Source organism: Trachurus trachurus, assembly GCF_905171665.1.
Source record: "Trachurus trachurus genome assembly, chromosome: 9".
NCBI lineage: Eukaryota > Metazoa > Chordata > Actinopteri > Carangiformes > Carangidae > Trachurus > Trachurus trachurus.
The window spans coordinates 10,496,826-10,517,420 of record NC_139895.1 but is presented as its reverse complement, the minus strand read 5'-3'; the positions used below and the strand labels follow the sequence as shown (position 1 = coordinate 10,517,420).

At 42.3% G+C, this 20,595-nt stretch overlaps 1 protein-coding gene across 1 annotated transcript in view; it reads left to right on the top strand.

The window, feature by feature from the left end:
• Nucleotides 1-830: 830 nt before the first annotated feature.
• fbxw8 (F-box and WD repeat domain containing 8) overlaps nt 831-20,595 on the top strand; it is a 25,013-nt gene continuing 5,248 nt past the window's right edge. Inside the window, exons 1-8 of the mRNA XM_083979163.1 lie at nt 831-1,426; nt 1,540-1,644; nt 2,860-3,024; nt 3,504-3,592; nt 7,128-7,285; nt 7,379-7,575; nt 8,011-8,229; nt 17,896-18,023. Of these exons, the coding sequence (XP_083835289.1) occupies nt 935-1,426; nt 1,540-1,644; nt 2,860-3,024; nt 3,504-3,592; nt 7,128-7,285; nt 7,379-7,575; nt 8,011-8,229; nt 17,896-18,023 (1,553 nt within the window). The 5' untranslated portion in view covers nt 831-934. The remainder of the gene's footprint in view (nt 1,427-1,539; nt 1,645-2,859; nt 3,025-3,503; nt 3,593-7,127; nt 7,286-7,378; nt 7,576-8,010; nt 8,230-17,895; nt 18,024-20,595) is intronic.

Here is a 20,595-nt window from a genome sequence, read left to right as displayed (position 1 = left end):
AGCACGAGCACGGTGAGGTGTAGGGCAGTGCACAGGAAGAAGCTCTGCAGGTGGTGGCCTCTCCCGGCTGCCGCTGCTGCCGAGCCTCTGTCCGCGGTGCTGCTGCTGCTGCTGCAGCCTCCTCCACCGCCGCCTCCCCCGGCCGTCCAGCCCTTCTCCAGCTGGTCCCCGATCCTCCGCAGGCGCGACGCGAGCAGCTGAGCCACGGAGCACGGCGACGGTCTGCGGGCGCTGCTGCTGCTGCTGCTGCTGCAGGTGGAGTCGCCGGGCAGGAGCAGAGGCTGGTCTATCGGCAGCCAGCACATCTTCTCTGGCAGAACAACCACTCTTCTCTCTTTAAAGCTTAGAAGAAATACACGACACCTCCTTCTCCTCTCTCATCAAACCTGAACTGTGTTTGTATCCCCCCCACTCACTCCCCACACTCCCCCTTTTCTTTCTCTCCCTCCTTACTGTATTATTCATTACAGTGTCACATGATGTGGGGGTTTACATCATCTTTTCCCAAAAGAGAGATGCAATGGTTAACTCTTGAGTCTCTCCTGTCTGGTTTGATCTTTTGTTCTGGGACATTTTGTTCTTGTTTCTTATCCTTTAATTGTAAAATGTGCGTTTTATACTATTCTAAAAAATAAAATAAAAAATAAAATAACCACGTTACCTCCATTAAATGTGAAATATTTGTATGTAAGTAGTTACAAACACACACAATCCCTGACAATTTCCGCCTCTATAATAAAACTGCGGAATTAAAAACTCGCGGAACCTTTGTGCTGCTGCGCGTTGTTCCTCGTCGGACTGTTTATAGAGAAGGACGCAGGTTTGTTTTGCGCCGGGTGCCAAGCTATGTTTGTCTGTAAATGGTCTTTATAACCCGTATATTCACACTACGGAGCATTTTATCTGTGTTTTTAATCAACGATGATTGAGAAACATGGCCGATGATGAGCTTGATGCGTTCAGGGAGTGTTGGAAACAAGAGTTAACGAGTAAAACAAGTGAGCAGCCACTTGCCAGCGCTGCTCCCTCTTCCAGGGATGTTCCTGGTCAGTCAGGCCAGACCGAGAGAGACTTAAAAAACAGCTATTTTGAGGATTTTAAAAATGTCTGCAAAAGTCCTTCAAAACCAGAGGAGCGTGTCTGCAACAAGGAGGAGGAGGAGGAGGAGGAGGAAGACAAGGCTGCTGCAGACACAGAGGAGGACCAGCCTCAGTATGTGTCCATTGCACGTAGTTTGCTGGACGGGAGGACCAGTCCCCTGCGGAACCGGATCCAGGAGGAGAGGACAAGGAGGAAGAGACAGTACCACAGCAGGACCAGTGTCTGCAGCGCCTCCCTGCAGCAGCAGCAGCAGCAGCAACACCAAGAGCCTCGGAGGAAAGTGCAGAGAGACAAGGAGCTGGTGGAGCAGCTGATTCTGGATCTGGTATGATTGAGCATCATGATGATGGTGATGATGATGAAGATGATGGTTGACCCAAATTAGATCAGTAACCTCTTTAATATCTGCTGTTATTCCTCCTTTTTTTTTTTTTGCAGAATGAGGTCAACGACATTCCCTTCTTTGACATCGAGCTGCCGTACGAGTTGGCCCTGAAGATCTTCCAGTATCTGGACCGCACTGAGCTTGGCCGATGTGCACAGGTAGGTCGATTTTCTTATGTCACAAAATGTCACAAAATATTGACCTTATTTTCTGTGTAATGATACAGTATACCCTGATGGATTATCAGATTAAATTAGCTTCCTTGGACCGGATCTGAAGGGATGGGGGACTTGGATTTTCAGTTTTCTGTTCTGGTTTTGTGATTAAATGAGACTTGGAGACCTAAAGCAGAGTTTTTTTAGTAAGAAGACACTGACTAAAACACATTGTGTATATATAACAAACCAGAATTAATTAAAGAGTCGTCTTGGTAGTGTGGTGGTTTATTTTGGTTGACTTTGTGAACTTCAGACAACTGAAATTAAGTCATGTCCCACAGAAACCCTCTGAACAGGTGAATTAAAACCAAACATTTAGCACATGTAGATTATGAAATAAACTGCATAAAACACAAATACAAAGGTAAAACTACCCCCTATATCCTGACGTATGGTTTAAGGATTATACTTTTAAATAAATTCTAAATAAACGCTGCTTTTCCTGAGGAGGAGCAGAGGTTTCGGCCTCTTGGTATTATTCACTCTCCTCCTCTATCTTAGCACAGCCACTTGCTCATACATTAACTCAGTCTGAACAGATTCAAACCAACTATCCAGCTGCTGGCGACGGTGTTGAGCCGTCACCAGGAGACCTCGCTGCCCTCTGGTGTCTGACCTCGTATAAAACCCTTGTATGTCATCAGCTGTCTTTATTTTGTTACTAACATATCATATAGGCTACACATGTGTTTTTTTCCTCTCTTTTTTTCATACACATTATGAATTATGAATAAGTATTATGAGCGATGACACACTCCTACTGTATCTCCCACCTGCCACTCAGTAATAACCAATAAGTGTCTCGCCATGATCTCAGAAGCTACTATCAATACAGAATACAGTGGCCATCAGAGTGCATGTATAATACCTCAGCAGAAGCCAATGTATTTTCCTGCAATAGTAGTGAAATCCTTGACTTTCTCCTAATATCTCATGTGACTTAATTAGGTATTGATTGATAAATTACATTTTCTGGGGCAGAACTACAGCATGCGGTGCACAGGGTCCATTTGGCAGCTCGCCGGGCCTCGTTGAGCACAAACAAATGCAGTGATGCAAGATTGTAATGTATGCTGACTCAATCCACACTTACACCATCCCACTGCCCCCCCCCCTTCTCCCCTCCTCCTCCCCCTCTTCCCCTCCCTTACCCAGGTGAGCCGAGCGTGGAGAGCTCTCGCTGAGGACAGTGTGCTGTGGTTCAAGATGTGCACGAGGGAGGGCTACCACCAGGACGCCAGCGTGTCCGACTCCCCCTGCTGGAAGAGCACGCTGCGAGACTGCAGGAACTCGGCCAAGACCGTGCGCTCCAACTGGAAGGTGGGCTCGAGGTGTTTCAAGTCCACAGAGAGACGGTCACTCACTGTATTATTAGCCAAATGTAAAACATAAACCTGCCCAGAAGTGTAGTGTCTGGTCAAATTAGTGCATAATTCAGCTCACATCAGCCAGATGTTAGTGAAGGATTTACAGTGCAGCAGTGTGTGTCTCTTATCTGTGATACAATAAACCAAATAATGGGATTTCTGGAAGGAGAAAAACAAATAATAAGTGTTAAAATTAAGGTTGCCTTTATTGTCATTGTATAAAATCAGAAAATATGCAACAAATTATTTGTGTTCCTGCAAGGTGCTTGACACATACATCACAATCAATCCTGAACAAACAGATGCACACACACATACTCACACACTAATAAATAAAATAAGAAAGGTAAAAGGCACAAAGTAAATTGCACATTATGTTTAAAAGAAAATAGAAGGTTAAAATTATAAATAGGTCTTTTTTCTTTTTTGTAGAATCGAGTGGGATCCATCAGCCAGCTGCAGTACGAGCTGGGGAAGGTTTTGTGTGACGTCAGCTCCTGTGACAACTTTGTCTTGGCCGGGTGAGTTTCAAGGACTCAAACACACGACTCTTTCATCATATACTTCAGACCCATCTGCCTTGTTTTATCCGTCGCATAAAGATAACCCTTCATTATAAATCTGCTGATTTATCACTGGGTATTTAATTAACAAATACGTCTCGTTTAATGTGTTTTGCTGATGTAACTTGATATTGACTGACAGTCAGAAGTGATGATGCTGATATAAAAGATGAGGAACAAGGTAGTTACAGATATTATGGGTTGTGGGATTTACTCAGCAGCAAAGAATGAAATTATAGAGTGAGATCATTATATTTTTAAATAAAGATGGGAAGTTAATGTTTTCAAAGTTTTTTTTTTTTTAATTCTTTATAGTTTTCTTAGACTTACACTTAGAGATACGTTATTGATCCCAGGGTAAATTCAAGAATTGTTATATATCTTTGTGCAAAAGAGTCACAAATAATTACTTCTATGAGAAATATAATGCATATATTTGAATAACATATAAGCAACAAAGACTGTGAGGACAGTGCAGTATCTGTGGTCGCAGTCGGAGTAACAGTTTATTTGGTGACTAACTCGACTTTAAACGTCTTCATATGCTCTGAAGTTTAAGGCTGTAAGTAAATGTGTAGTAATTACCAGTTACATTAAGTTTCTTATGCTGCACTGAATCTGCAGTGGTGACCCTCACCTCTAAGTCATTTTGCATAAAAGCCAAATGAAGTCATATAAATGTAATAATAATGTTGTGGTTCAGATTCAAACTTGTTGATGCACAGTTTTACACTCGTAGTGTAGTAGCAGCGGTCATTATAGTAAAGGGGGGAAGGAGTCTATGAAAAGCAGGTTAACTAAACTAAATCTGGTCTGAAACAAGTCAAAGCCGTGACAGTGATGGATCATCCGGACCCACGATGAGACGCTCAGTGTCTCCAGGGACGGATGTGATTAGATTCCCATCGGCCCCGCTGCGTCTCACCGGAGAAGTTCTTATCTCTTCAGGTTGTAACACGTGTTTAGGACTCATAAAACCCAAACAGTTTCCACAAGAGGAAATACGACTGCATAGTTAATTGTAATGTAATCCAGATTGCAATATGTCCAAGTGCAATATTCAAATCTCAGCACCATAAAATGTTGTGTTGCTATAGAGACGGACAGGACAACTAATCATATTTTCAAGATGTGCAGAGACGAGGTGTTTGTTTCCTAAGAAAAATCACATCATCAACTTAAATTTTAAGTGAAAATAAAAAACAAACATCGAAATAGCTCATCACAATCTACATCCCATTACAATCCCAACATAATGTTTTTTGCACATTATCGGGCTGAGAAACAAAACTATGGTGCAAAATGTGAACATAAGTCCCTTTTCCCCTGATCTTGAGGCTATTAACAGATTCACAACATCAATACTTTCCCCATTATTGGTACTTAAAGGGTCATTTAGCTAAGTGAAAGTACTCAGATTTGTTAAACTAAATAATCAATAGCGGTTCAGAGTAATCGAGGATGATTCAGTTGCCTCCAACAAAATCTTATTAGAAAATCAGTAGAATGAGATTTAAAACGGAGGCTCATTAACCCCACGACTCCTGGAGACTCACACAGCGTCATAAACAGGAAGTCTGAGTCTCTGTGAACTAGAAAAGTTTTGACAAATCACTTCAGATTCAGCATCATCATCATCATCTCCATCTTCATCCTGTTGCTAGTTGGCACTGAGGTGAGGCACTAATTAAGTGAAAGTGTGTATTCCTATTGTTTTTACCCCTGCGATGCCACTCTCATCCTCACACACGTGTCGTACACCCTCTGTCACACACTCTGTCACCGTGTCACACACTGCGGCTGCGAGGCGGATACTTGCTCAGACACGGCGGTTGATCTGCGGAGGCGGTAACGTTGGCTGGTTCGGTTTGTCTCCCGCAGCGCAGAGAGCTCGTCAGATCGCTCCGTTAAAGAGCAACGGAGACGTGGGGGTGGAGGGGTGAAGTGTGTGTGTGTGTTGGGTGTGAGGTGTGGGTGGGGTGGGGGAAGGGGAGGGTGGTGGAGGTTCACGGGGTGACTCTGCTGTCACTTGTGGGTGGGAGAGACTAACAGGAGACGAAGCGAGGTGAGGCTGGAGCAGAGCGGGAGAAGGTCACAGTCTAACGTGTTGGAGAAATGTTGCTGGTGAAATCTGACTCTCAGGTTGCTGCATGTAGCCTAGTACAATCAGATCAATAAATAATCAATAAAGTCATGATACATTAGTGTAATTAATACAAACCTGTGATCCGAGCCTCCACAAGTTAGCTACTGGTTTGTTCTGAGGCACATTCACTGTTATGACACAGATACTCGGGCTAATCAATGGATCCCAGCTGTTTTCAGCTTTATTTTTGATGTGTATGGCTGCAGCTGATAAATTATTTTCAGTATTGATTGATTGATTAGTCATCTTGTCTCTAAAATGTCAGAAAATAGCCACTCTCAAAAATAGTGACAAATGTTGAGTTTTTCACACATTTTATTTTGCAATCCTCACATGAGAGAAACTGCAGCAAAGAAATGAAAAAGTGTTCCATCATTTTCTATTAATTGATTAAATCGATCAATTAACTGAATAATACTTTCAGCTTTAAGTGTGATGGGAATACTGGTAAAGGTTGAGAGACATCTGTGCTGAAGTTAGTTTTTAAATGAAGTTGAATTGTGCAAAATACACATCCTCTAGATCATTGGTTCTCAAAGTGGGGTCCAGGGACCCCCAGGGGTCCTTGAGAGGGTTCAAGGGGTCCCCAACTTTTTCTTGAAATTGTACCAAATTTCTTTTTTTCAGAATATAAAATTTTTTCCAGAAATGTTTCCAAAAATTCAACGCCATTGGCAGTAATCTCAACGTACATTGACTAAAAAAAGTAATGTTATTCAGTCTTGGAACAAATATTTGTGTATTTCTGGTGTTTGTTTCAAAATTTTGTCCAATGGGGGTCCGTGGTCTAATTTGTGTCAGTTTAGGGGTCCATGGTGTAAAAAGGCTTGAGGACCACTGTTCTAGATAACTAAATTGTTGCCACGGTATCAGAGTTCATCCGATATGTTGATTATGTAAAGATTAGGTAAGATATAGATAAGATAAGATATGTTTTAACTTAAAAAACTGTTGACAAGTCACGTCTTGTTGCATTTAGTTAAAATCCTTTGATGAGTGATTTCAGCTCATCTTAATGAAATGGAGTGAAGTGAATAGATCGACATCTTTTCAGAAGGCTGGTGCAGCGGTTCATCGGCCAAACAAGATCGTGAACCAAAGAATCAAGATTTCACAAAGCAAAAAAAATATCAAGAAAGAAGTCAGAGTGAGTCCAGGAGGGAGCTGATGCAGTGGTGACAGGACGACGTCATGTCTGGGGATGGAAGATGGCCGACAGCTCTGCTCCAACATTCATCAGCCTGTTTCTCACAGAGCTCCAAATGTGAATTATACATGTGTGTGTGTGTGTGTGTGTGTGTTTGTTTGTGTGTGTGTAATGAGATGTTTCCTTGTTTTGTCTCTCAGCTACACGTCTGGTGATGTGCGGCTGTGGGACACGCTGCACTGGGACTCCAAGGCCTCGTTCCTGAAGCCCAACAGTCTGTCGGCGCAGACGGAGCCCAGACCGCATGTCGGCCACGTCCAGGTCAACGGCTCGGTGGCTGCTGCTGCTTACCAAGACGGTACGAGTGTGTGTGTTAAGTGTTTGTGTGTGTATAATAGTGTGTAGGAGACGCCCTTTCACAGTCTCTGTATCTCCTCTGTCCTGGGTCCAGGCTGCGTGGACCTGTGGAGCACAGAGACGGGCGGCGAGCCCATCCATCACTACCAGAGCCCCGGGGGGGTCCAGGTCCTGGCCCTGAGCCCCGACGGCCCCGTCCTGGGCTCCTCGGCCGGGCCCGACGTCCGGCTCGACGCCGCCGATGATCGCGGCTACTGGAGGACGGTCTGCCGGGCTCAGCTCCCCAAGACTGTACGTCACACACCTGAAGTCTTTTTGCATGTGTGAAATGCTCCATACTGATGTGTTATTGTTTTAATTAATAGGTTGCACTTCACACCTTCTGCTCTGATTCCACAGTTTCTGTCAGGAAACTGTAGTAACATGTAGGATTGGTTGTTTCCTGTGTTTTCAGATATACGTATTGTTTGCTTTTATCACAAAATTGACATCACATGGTAATTGTGAAAAATTGCATTTTAAGTACATTTTAGAGATATATTAGATATTTAGAGATATATTTTAGCAAATATATAATTAAAAAAGTGCATCCTTAAAACATTTTATAGGGAAAAGAAAAGAAGCAAGTTATTTTATTTTAAAATGATTAATACATAGTATATCTCTGCAGTAAAGGACCAGTGAACAGCTCATTGATCTTTGTGTGTGTGTGTGTGTGTGTGGCAGGTGGAGAGCCTGGTGTTGGTGCCGGGCCGGGCTCAGCAGGGTCCGCTGGCGGCCCTGGCTGCAGGAGAGGCTGTGATCCTGCTGGACCCCCGAGAAGACGAGCCACGGACGCTCCACTCGGTCTACGACCACCCGGTCACCTGCCTGGACGCCTCCGAGTCCCAGGTCGCGTTTGGGGTGAAGCGCTCAGGCTGGGCGATGCACGACGGAGGCAACAAGGTCGGTGTCAGCAGCAATTACGTGAATCGGTTCTGTCACTGTCCAGAGAAAGATGCATTCTCTCATATTTAAAAAAACATTTAAATCAGATTTTCATTTGCAAATTTTCTGCGTGATAAAAGAAGAATGTCTCACACCGAGTCTAAAAACAGTAGTTGACACAGGAAGTTGAGCTGTGCAGCCGTGCTGTGCTGCAACTATACTGACAAACTTAACACTTGACAGACATTTATGGCTGTCAAAAGTTAACTCAATAATAATGCATTAATGCAAATTCCTTTTAACGTCACTATTGTTTTTAATTTTGCAGTTGTTCTCATTATATTTGATCAATATATTGAAGTCTTCTCGACAATGTTTTTCTTTTTTTTTATGTATGATTAAGTTTCATTTGCACCAAGCAGCAAATTTATCGTTTATTAAATTTTTGAGAATTTTTCAACAACTAAAAAAGCTAATTTGTGCTTGATCATGATTAATTTTGGAAACTCATGTGATCAATTGTGATATAATATTTAAATTTACTGACAGCCGACATATATTTTACATAAAAGGAGCAAAACAAGTGCAGAAATGTCGACACTTTAGTAAAAAGAAACGTCTTTGTTGAGTCTCGCTTCATGACGGGTCCATGATTCACTAGCACCTTTAGACATGGTGGAGTTGTGGCTTCACTGTGGGAAACAGCCTCAGGTCTGAGATCACAGATGAACGTGTTAGGGGGCAGGTCTCAATAAGAAAACTGGTCCAAAACAAAGTGAGATGATCAATTAGAATAAAAAACTCCCCCGAGAGTCATTAATACTCACTTATCTGTTGACTTCTGGAAAAAAAAAAAATCTGTACTTTTCTAGAAACAGAAACTGGCAGCGTTGTTTAAATGTTAATTGAACTACATGTTGCTGCCACCGACTCACGTATGGTGACGATGATTATCTAGTTCATTGTGAGCAGCACTCTGGTGCGGAATAACAAACAATCTGCTGCTTGCATGTTAATGGAAGTGATGGAGCTGTATCAAGTCCTCCTTTGTGCTCCCTGGAAATGAAAAGTCTCAGGAAGAGAAATAAACACCAAACAAAAGCTCGAACGTCCGTGATGGCAAAGCCTCAGAAATCTACAGCTGGATTTTTAGATGTTTTATAAAAATAAAAAAAACACAACAACAACAAAAAAAAACATTTCCCCATTAATGGAAATGAAAGGTTTCCAATAGAGTTAACAAGGTCACTTGTGCTCTCAACAGGTGCATAATGAAAAAATGGGGAAAAATTATTATACAGGGTAAGTAAATTTGTTTTGCCCAAAATGAATGACGTATGTTTTCTCTTTAGGAATTATGTGTGAACGCACTGAGGAAAGGTTTTTGGCATTAGTCCATTATCTGTTACACTACTGCCAAGGAGCTGAAACGCTCATCTGCCCTGTTTTTTTCTAATTACATTAAAAGGATAGTTCAACATTTTGGCAAATTGGCCCATTGCCATAATCCCTATAGTCATAGCAGTAGGTTTGTTACCTTTAATTGTCAGTGCAAGGTATTTTTAGAACGGCGGAGCAGAGCCGCGAGCTGCTCAGAGCTACGCTACGGAGGCTCATGGGATTTCTTGGTTTCCCTCATCAAACTCATCAAATACACAATCCAACAACTCCAAAACGCTCTGGTGGACAAGTTGTGACCTGCACATTCAACACGCTATGAGATAATAACTGAACGTTAAGAGACAGAGTTGTTTTAGAGGTAAATTCATGCAAAACCACTGATTCACGATCCTGTCGGGGCCAGTTTTTCAGCAAGCAGTCTCTACATTTGCCTCTAAAACAACTCCGTCTTAAAGGTAACGAATCTACTGCTAAAACTATAGGGAATATGGCAATGGGCCAATTTGCCAAAATGTTGAACTATCCCTTTCAACTCTTCTGCATTTTTAAACACTGAGCTCACTCACGTTGCTGCTCCGCACTCTCTCTGAGCTGACTTTTAGATGCGTCGCAAACAAAACTCGTTCCCCAAATGTATTTGTGTGTGTGTGTTAATGTAAACTAGGTCCTTTGGGTGTGTGATCATTATTACTCTGTGACCCCCTGAGTCCCCTTTGACATGAATATGATGGACCTGCAGGGGATTTGTTTATAGTAGAAGCAGCCAGTTTAAATAGCAATGAGCCCACCTTGGGGCCACGTTCCTAATTACTGCAGCCTTGAAATGTTCTCGTTCCCTGAGCTGCAGCTGTTTGTTTCTAATAATGTTGTGTTTCTAAGGGCCACACGTACCTAATTGACTCTTTAGTCTTTACATAGAAAGTCACGACGAGCCATGAGAGAAGCAGCTCTGTTGGGATCAGGAGGCAAATATGCAGCCGGTGCAAGATGTGTTGTTTTTGTTCATCAGTGCAACATCTGAAAAAAGGGTTTGTCACTTTAAAAAGCAGATGTTTTAGTTTGTGTGGAGACGGGACCGGTGGTGTGTGCAGGGATCAGCTTGTGATCGGCAGGTTATTGGTAAAGCTGCTGCTGCTGCTGCTGCTGCGCTGACATCATTTGTCCTGCAGCTGAGGAGCTGGAACAGAGCTCCGACTAACACAGTGGCAGCTCCACACAGTGGACGAAGGGGAGAGCAGCAGTGAGACACAGAAGGACCTGACTGAAAAATCTACTTGCTGGAAATGTTTTACATTTAGGAAGAAATAAGCGGTTTAGATGAAACCGTTTTTTTTTTTTTTTTACGGCTCAGGGACACAGTGAGGAGAGAAACTGTTTTTATATGTAAACTATCAGGTTTCTCTGAATGATGTTACACCTACAGTATTTCTTATTATTTCATTGTACTACTTTTATTGAGAATTCATTTGAAATAACATATTTCTAAGAATATAAGTTAAAATATAAGTTAACATTTAGTTAGTTAGTTTCTGTTTATTTTGGACAAAAGAAATAAGAAATATTAATGGACTGACACAACAAATACATACTTTACAAAGACAACACAAAAATGAAAATAACTGGATTCCTCATATCCGAAAAGGAGTGGGAAGAAATTAAACTTATTTACTCCCACCCCCTATTCATAAATTAACTATCATGCTTCCTTGTCATTATAATCTACAATAAATTAATTTAGCTGGATTTATTCTAATACATTCATATTCATTTAAACAATTAATACATTAAAACATAGTAAAAAAGACTGCATTTCATTTCATTTGTATTAAGACGGACTTCAATACCCAGGATGCTCTAGGAGCTAAAGCTGAACGTGTAAGATGATTTGAATCAGTTTTGTAATTGTAGGCAGCCGTTCTGTTCCTCTCGTTTGGTTTGCACACTTGTTTGTCTTGTTAATTGTGTGTTTTACCCCTTTTTTATTCACTCAAAGACGTCTGATTTGAATCCAGAGTCTTGCTTCTTCATTTTTTTAGTTGTACGCTGAATCTGCAATCAATGGATTTCCCACGAGGGTGATGCAGTAGATAATTAGTCGATAACAGAATTTTTTTTTGTATGTTTGACTCATTTCAAGCAAAAATAATGACAAATGTTCAGGATCTGTGACATGAGGTGTCATAGCGTTTCTTCCTTTTTTTATTTAATGATGTTGATGATGTCACTTTAGACACTAGGGCATTATATGTATAGCCTATTTGATTAATCAAATATTGGGGAAAAAAGCCTAATAGCAATAAAGAGGTCTGTTATTGATTAAAATATTCATTAGTTTCCTTGGTTCAAATTTTACCCCCAAAATTTACACATTTCCCCAAATAGTTGTTTCAGTTATGCAAATACTCTTTTCATTACTAAAGTTTATTGACTCTGATCGCCACTGAAATTTCTATCTGTGTTCACCATTGAAGAGTTTGAGGTAAAAGGCAGAACTTGTCTTTGTAAACTCTGCATTTTAGATTCAGTATTTTGTGTTTTGCAGCACAGAAGCACAGGACATCTGTCTGGTTTCCATGGTGAGGTTTTTGATGCCAATTCATGACTAGCGTACCTCCTTCACTAATTAACATATTTTACAAATTTAATCAACTTGTCTGTCACACTTCTAACAACAATTTTATTCCGCCAAGAACACGAGGAATCGATGGCTGCAACCGGTGATGATGACAGACACTTTTTTTTTTTTTTTTTTTTTACCGTGGCCTCTTGTGAGAAAACATATGCTTCATTAAAATCTGTCAAAATGCAGGAAGATGGCGTCCAAGGAAGTCGTCTCACACCTTTTTTTCCCCCCTCACAGAGCAGTGAAACATTTTAATTTGCAGCATTTTGACTCGGATGAACTCGAACACATTGTCATGTTTTTGTTAACTTGACTCAGACTCAGTGGCTCTCCCCGAGTTTTGTTTCAAAGTCTGACAGATTAAAGAACAAAAAGCTGATTTATCTCGACGACAGAGAAGAGCCTCACTCGTACCCTGGTTTTTTCTTTATTATGAGCTCGTGGCTTTGTCTTCTAAGCCTCCTCATCTCTCCTGGTGTGTGTGTGTTTGTATATGTGTGTGTGGTCGAAGCCAGTCTCCAGATCCTCATTACTGCTCGCAGCCTTCTTGCCAGTGGACTGGGGGGCACCCAGGCACCCAGGCACCCACCCAGCTCGTGGCTGGGCATTCAACACTTGCTGGCATCTCCACTGGCAAACTGTCCGTTCACTGCTGTGGATCTGCCACAGAGCACAAGTGCTGTCAGAAATACTGTCATCTTCTCATTGTCTCAGGTTCAGAGGGGCTGGACGGATGAACTCCTGTAGCTCGGAGCGGGCTGCTTTTCTGTCGCCATCTTGGCAGTGACCGTCTCTGCCTACCTCTCGGCTAATCCAAAAATGAGCAAAGAGCAGAGAGGTGGAGCCTGTGTTGGACTGAGAGGGTTTGTGGCAAGGATCGGCTCATCTACCTGTCACTCAAAATGTCTCAATTATTTAAAACTTTAAGCTTTAACTCAAATTAAAAGTTCAGCTTTGATACAGTTGGCACAAAGAATGACATGGGATCAGGCTGTAAACATGTTGATTTCTGCTGAGATCTTTTTTTTTTCTTTTTCTAAACTCAGTAGACTCAATTTGAATCCAGCCTCAGGAGACTATTAGAGGAGCCGTGTCCCTGGTGGTCGCTGCTCGATGCCGCCATGAGGCCACTACCACTGGGACTTGATCACAAGGGAATAAGTGAAGGTGTAGGGAACCAGCCAGAACTATATAACAATAATACACCTGTTAGGCACCTGAGGCCACCAGGGTAATATACTGGTGATCACAGCTGGTACTTATATGTTATGTCCCTATTACGCTGCTGTAACTCCATGTGTGATGCTGTTCAGGAGAATCACATTGTGGATGACACTGGTTTGACAACTTTATTTATTCATCTGTTTGTCTTCATTTAATTAGTTTGTGCAGCAGCGTCCAACTCCAAACCACTAATGGGCCAACTAATCCTGCGCTCTGTGATTCGGCTTTTAGTTTTCATCAGACCGTTACTTGTAGCCTCTCTTGTTTGTCCACGGAGAAATCCCAAACCCCAGCTAAGCTCCGGCACAAACAGAGTGAATACGATCAAATGTGTTTTACTAGAAGATGACGCACGCAAGATGATGCACATCTTCAGTGATTTGCTGTAAATATAAAGTTTGGTAACACTTTATAATAAGTAGTAAGTACACTCTATTAAGTATTAGTTAAAGCAGAAGTAAGTGATATATTTGTGTTAATATAAGTCTTAAATACTTATATCGTCCGACAGCAATCACTTACATAGGGTGTTTGGTCTGAAACACGGGTCTGTCAGTCACTCTGCTCTGAGTCGAGGAGAAAACATTTATCGTATCCTACAGTTTTTATCCAATGAGGAGAGAGAACGGCATGCAGGGCTGTGTGTGCAGCCAAGGAACGCCGTGAATGTGGCGACGTAGGGACGAGGACTGTTATGGTGCGTTCAAGGAAACTCGTATTTTTCCGACCGTAAAGTCGTACCAGTTCGATCTGGTACGAGTTCACAGGGAGGAAGTTACGAGTGGCCGTTATAATGATTTTCACCGGTAAAAACAGGTCGGAAAAACACGAGTGGGTTGCCTGGAAGGCTACAAAGTCGTAAGTCGTGACTTGAAGCTGTAATTTACGGTTTCAAAAGCCTACCTGGAACGCAGCATTAGCCAAAACGACCGGACCACTTACTTCTGCTTTAAGCATTAAATACTGAATTCATCATTTATAACACATGAATACTCATTAGTATGTAGTTTATAAACACAGTTAAAAATGTTTTACTCATAGGGTTAGGGTTAAGCACTCACTGTATTTATAAACTAATGAGTATTCATGCGTTATAAATGAAGAATTCAGTATTCATTAATGCTTAATAGTGTGTACTTATTATAAAGTGTTACCTAAAGTTTGAGTCTCTCCTTTTCTGTCTTGCGAAGATGAGCTGGAAATACCAAACCACACGAAGCCATCATAGCGTATCTGGTCCAATGTGTTAATCCCCACATGGTGTTTGTCCACATGGCGTCTCTGAAGCCATATTTGTTTAGATGTGGGTGTTTGTGTACGATGGAGTACGGTGAATCATGGGGCTGCAGAGAGCCAAGCAGTCTGGAGTTTTGTTTTGTTTTTGTTTTTTTTACTATTATTGCTCCATCCATTCATCTCAGCAGGTTAATTTCACTGGTGAGTTCCTCCCCTCTACTTGAGGGAGCATTAATCAGTGACATAAGCTGGACGGGGCGGCCCGGGCCCCTCTGTGGGTTTTCCATTCCCGTGCATGCAGCAGTGCAGTGTAGTGTAGTGTAGTGAAACATAAAAGCTTTGCTGTAAAGTGCTACAAAATGTTTCATCTTCATAAAAAAAAAAAAAAAAAAAAAGCAAAGAGAGTAATTACATTAACATCCCAGTACAAGCCACCATTAGAGTTCCTTTTGTCTGCATGCGCGCCTCACCACCGAGCCTCCAGCGAGTGCATTAACCTAACAACTCCTCTACTGTCGGCCTCATGATTATTCTTCGCCAAAACATGCACACAGAGACACACACACACACACACACACACACACACACACACACACACACACACACACACACACACACACACACACACACACTATTATCCTCGGTGACATTTCCTCAGTTTGGTGGGCGAGGTAGGCAGATATCTAATAAAACATGTCTGCCTGTAATGATTCATTGACAGCAGCAGGATGAACCTCATCTCTACCTCCTCCTCCTCCTCCTCCTCCTCCTCTTCCTCCCCCCCCCCCTCTTTTCTCAACTCGTCCCCCATTCTCTCTTTCTCTCTTCCGCCGTCCAAATCCTATCAAGCTGTCATTTCAGAGTCCGGTGTGATTTGGGCTTTGCCCCTGGGTGGTGCACAATTAAAGCTCTGCTTGGCCCAAATAAGGGATCCATAAAAACCTCTGGCACCTCGTCAAGGCTTACATCATACCTCTTTTTTTTGTCTCGCTTCCTTGAAATTTCTTTATCTTTGCCACTCTCTCCCTCTCTTCTTCTATCTCACTTTCTGGTTTTCCTTTCCTCTCCTACCTCCTGGCTCTGTTTTTCCTCCCCTCCCCTCCCTCCCTCCCTCCCACCATCCCTCCTTTTGGTTTAATTTCTTTATCGTTTTAATTATTCAAGACAATTTTGCCTGGCGGTCATCCTGTTTGTTCTGTCTCATTTGGATGAGAAAACACCAGCCGCTAATTGACCAATTAGGCCAGCTCCAGATGACATCATTGTAACTTGCAGCGAAAAGTTTGCCGCCGCAGCCGTGGAGCCAGAGGCGCTGGTGTGCATCTCTGACTCCGACTGAAGTTTGCCTCAAGGTGGATTTCCCACCCGCTCCCCCTCCTTCCCTCCTTCTCCCCGAGCTTAAATACTTAAATGCTGCTGTGCTTTTAATTAACTGGCAACACGTCGCTGCAGTGAGTTTATTCTGTTGTATGATTTATAATGATTGACTGATCTCCAGTGTCAGTTCTGTCTTAGTGTGTAGCGTTATATGGTTTAATGTACAAAGAATTAAATTCAGGGAAACTTAAAGAAGATGAAACTTTTTCTGAGTGTCCATCTGTCTGTGTGGTATTCTGTACTACCGCTGTAATGGTTAGCTGCATCCGTCTTGTTCCAGCAGTTTGTAAATGACAGGCTTTTGTCTTAATTGGGAAGCTGTAATTAAAGTGGAAATATAAGGACTTGAATGAGTTGAGGAAGAAAATCGTCAAAAATCTCAGTATTTTATAAAGAGAAAAGAAAACAGAAGTGTGGACTGAACCTAGTCAAGTAACTGAGACAGTGATTTGTTTTATCAGGGTTTTAAATAAAACAAAGTCTATGAGGTCAAAGTTCAGACTTTTGTCTAAAGTCTTAATATCCAAGATTGTCCTTTTTGTCTGTCATTGTTTAGTTTAGGGCAGAGAAAGTCACTAGACAAGTTAAAGGATATCATCTTATCCTTTGGCTTGACCAGGTCCCATATTTTACACTTTTTTATTTTATTTTATTTTGTTTTATTTGAAGTGGTGATACATAAGAAAATATATTCGTGAACGATCAAATCAAAAATATATCAGATTTCAGGTAAAACAAAATCCTGACAGGTTTAATGGCAGGTCTGGATTAGTGGGGGGCTTTGGGGAACAGACTATAGCAGTGCCTGCTTTGTTGTGACATCACAAAGTTACAGGAAGTCCTGACGGCTCATCTTTGGGCGCGGTTTCTGAGAACAGCCTCTGTAAATTTTGCTGTGCACTGATACATTCTCAGTATTAAAGGGATAGTTCAACATTTTGGCAAATTGGCCTATTGCCATAATCGCTATAGTCATAGCAGTAGGTTCGTTACCTTTAATTGTCAGTGTAAGCTATTCTTAGAACGGAGGAGCGGAGCAGAAGGCTGCTCAGAGCTACGCTATGGAGGCTAAGGGAATTTCTTGGTTTTCCTCATCAAACTCATCAAATACACAACCCAACAACTCCAAAAGGCTGTCGTGGACAAGTTGTGAGCTGCACAATCACCACGCTATGAGATAATAATGGAATGTTACGAGACGGAGCTGTTTTAGAGGTAAATTCATGCAAAACCGCTGATGCGCGTTGCGTTCAGGGACAGTTTTTCAGCAAGCAGTCTCTGTATTTACCCTGTATTTACCTCGAAAACGGCTCCGTTTCGTAACGTTCCATTATTATCTCATAGCGTGGTGGTTGTGCAGGTCACAACTTGTCCACCAGAGCGTTTTGGAGTTTTGGGATTTTGTATTTGATGAGTTTGATGAGGGAAACCAAGAAATCCCATTAGCCTCCGTAGCGTAGCTCTGAGCAGCCAGACGCTCCGCTCCTCCGTTCTAAAAATAGCTTGCACCGACAAATAAAGGTAACGAACCTACTACTATGACTATAGCTATTATGGCAATGGGCCATTTTGCCAAAATGTTGAACTATCCCTTTACTATCTAGATTTATAATCAATATAGACTTGTAAATCTCACGTATGAGACCTTTACAACTTCTTGTTTTCTTTATTAGCTGTATATTTAGGATACTTATTCTACCGTGTTGCCTTTAAAGTGGAAACTATATAAACTGGGCCACACCTTGAAAACACCCATTAAAAAACACTGTCAAAGTCTTTGATTCTTATTTACTAATGTGTTTTCTACTTTTCTTGCTTTTCAGATCCACATCTACAGCCTGGAGACTGGAAAACTTGCGGCCTCCGTCGGCAACTCTCCGGGAGACTTCACATGCGTCAACCTGAGGGACAGCGCTCCTCACCTGCTGGTGTGTGGAAACAAAGACAGGAGGTAGGACGCTCCGAGACACAAAGACTAGAAGACGACACACACACACACACACACATTATAGGGTGGTATTTCCCAATAATGATCGTCAACATCACAAATAGTTGAAACTGAGCCAAGAATCTGGTGCCTGTTAATAGTTTTCTCACAGTGACACCTGATGAAGGAAGCTTGAGCTACTTGCAGAGGAAAACAGGTGTTTAGGAAATTGTATGAGAAGAAAGGATCTCTGTGGTGTATTCACACGTCTGTGTCGCCTTGAAAAAACAACAACAAAGCTTTGAAAAGCTCGGGCCGAGGCATTGATGCGAGGCGTTCTCTTCTTAAATAGACATTTTTTCCTGTCTGTCACCTTCGATACCTGGAATGCTGTAGAAGAAAAGGAAAACCACATGCGCACACAAACACACACACATCTCGGCCTCATCCACATCCACTGCGTGCCGGCGTGCACACAGCAACAACACTTGCACATTTTCGCTAACCTGGCTCTCCAGATGAGGAAAAAGACACATAAAAGAGCCATTCTCCGTCCATTCTGCGCTTGTTAGCGGGCGCCGAAGTGCATGAGCTGGCAGGAGAGGAGAAATCCCTGGCGCGTCTTCGTCCAAAGCTGCCCCCGCTGTTTCTATTCAGCACCGAATCCATCTGGCTGTTAAGTAGTTGGCTTAAAGCAAAAAGACAGACCACATCATAATATGTGTGTGTGTGTGTGTGTGTTTTGTTTTTCTACTCTATTACTACAGTAGTTATGACTCCTAGCAGCTGTACAGCAGCAAAAAAGAAAGTGCTCAGTTAAAGATGTTGGTGTCGGGCGCCAGAAGGAAATGTTGTGCATTGTTTTGATTCTTGTAGGAAATAATTCAACAGCAGCATTTGAATGAGGGGTTGTTTTCTTGCCAGAGGAGTCGGTAGAAGTGTCTTCATCCAATTCCTTTATGCTTTACTTTCTTGGCTCTCCCACTTTGGCCCCAGCTGATGCAGCACAGCCCAGCCGAGGACAAATGGAAAATGGGGTGGGGTGAGGGACGGTGGGGCGATCTTGGCCCCCCGACAGCGTGGCTGAAGGCCAGAGCCTAATGCATGCCTTCTTTTTGTCCAAATGAGTTTCGTCCCTCTGTTATTTGTGAGATCCAGGGAGCAAATGAGGGGTCCTGATAAGGGCCGTCTGGAGGAGGGCCAGCGCCAGCGCCGCGGTAACGGGAGCAAAGAGCAAAGCGGTGGAAACAGAAAGAGAGGGAAGAATAAATGAGTGTCGTACCTGTGGCTGTCGGGTCACTTCTAATTACAGTTATTATGGTCTGCACTTCTTCAGGCCAGCCTCAAGAACACTTCACTCTTGACTCAAAACTTTTTTACTGCCAATTTGAAAACTTTAAAGGGAAAGTTCAACATTTTGGCAAATGTGCCCAATAATCCCTACAGTCATAGCAGTAGGTTCGTTACCTTTATTTGTCGGTGCAAGCTATTTTTAGAACGGCGGAGCAGAGCCGTGAGCTGCTCAGAGCTACGCTACGGAGGCTAATGGGATTTCTTGGTTTCCCTCATCAAACTCACCAAATACACAATCCAACAACTCCAAAAAACTCTGGTGGACAAGTTGTGACCTGCACAATCACCACGCTATGAGATAATAACAGAACGTTACGAGATGGAGTTGTTTTCAAGGTAAATTCATGCAAAACCGTTGATGCGCGTTCCCGTCGGGGGCAGTTTTTCGGCAAGCAGTCTCTGCGTTTGCCCCGAAAACAACTCTGTAAACCAATAAATCCCATTAGCCTCCATAGCGTAGCTCTGAGCAGCTCGCGCCTCTGCTGTTCTAAAAATATTTTGCACCAACAATTAAAGGTAACAAACCTACTCCTATAGACTATAGGGATTATGGCAATGGGCCAATTTGCCAAAATGTTGAACTATCCCTTTAATAATCATATATATGTATATTAATGCTAGTGGATGAAATAGTTCATCTTGTGCCAAGAAGAAGAATATCCATCCATCTGTTGCCGATCCATACCACTCATGCGTGGAGGGTCGCGGGGGGTTGGAGCCGATCCCAGCAGCTGACATATGGCGAGGGCGGAGTTCAGACTGGACAGGTCACCGGACTATCACAGGGCAGAGAAAGTCTCAAGTCAAACCAGTGTGTAAGTCTTAAGACTGTGGGAGGAAGCTGGAAAAAGAGGAAAAATGTCTGGATGAATAGAAGCTCTCAAAGATTTATTATTCATAAACAACAATACCTGGAGCAATAGAATAAAAGTAATCTTAAATAAGACATAGAGAATAACTAATCATCACAGAAAATTATTCAAAAACCATCAAACTAATTTAAACGAGACAAGATAAGACCCTCACTATAATAAGCATATAGAAATTAATGGTAAATTAATCCAAATGCATGGGGTGTTTAGCCTGTCCCAGAGCACACCTGATCACACACAGCCTAAATCGAACAAGTCAATTAACATGAAACCACAGACAGCAAGAGATGCATAAAGAGCAATATATTAAAAATATAGAGAGGTCTAAATAGACTTCCAGAATAATTCACATCATAAAAGCTGGAAAACCC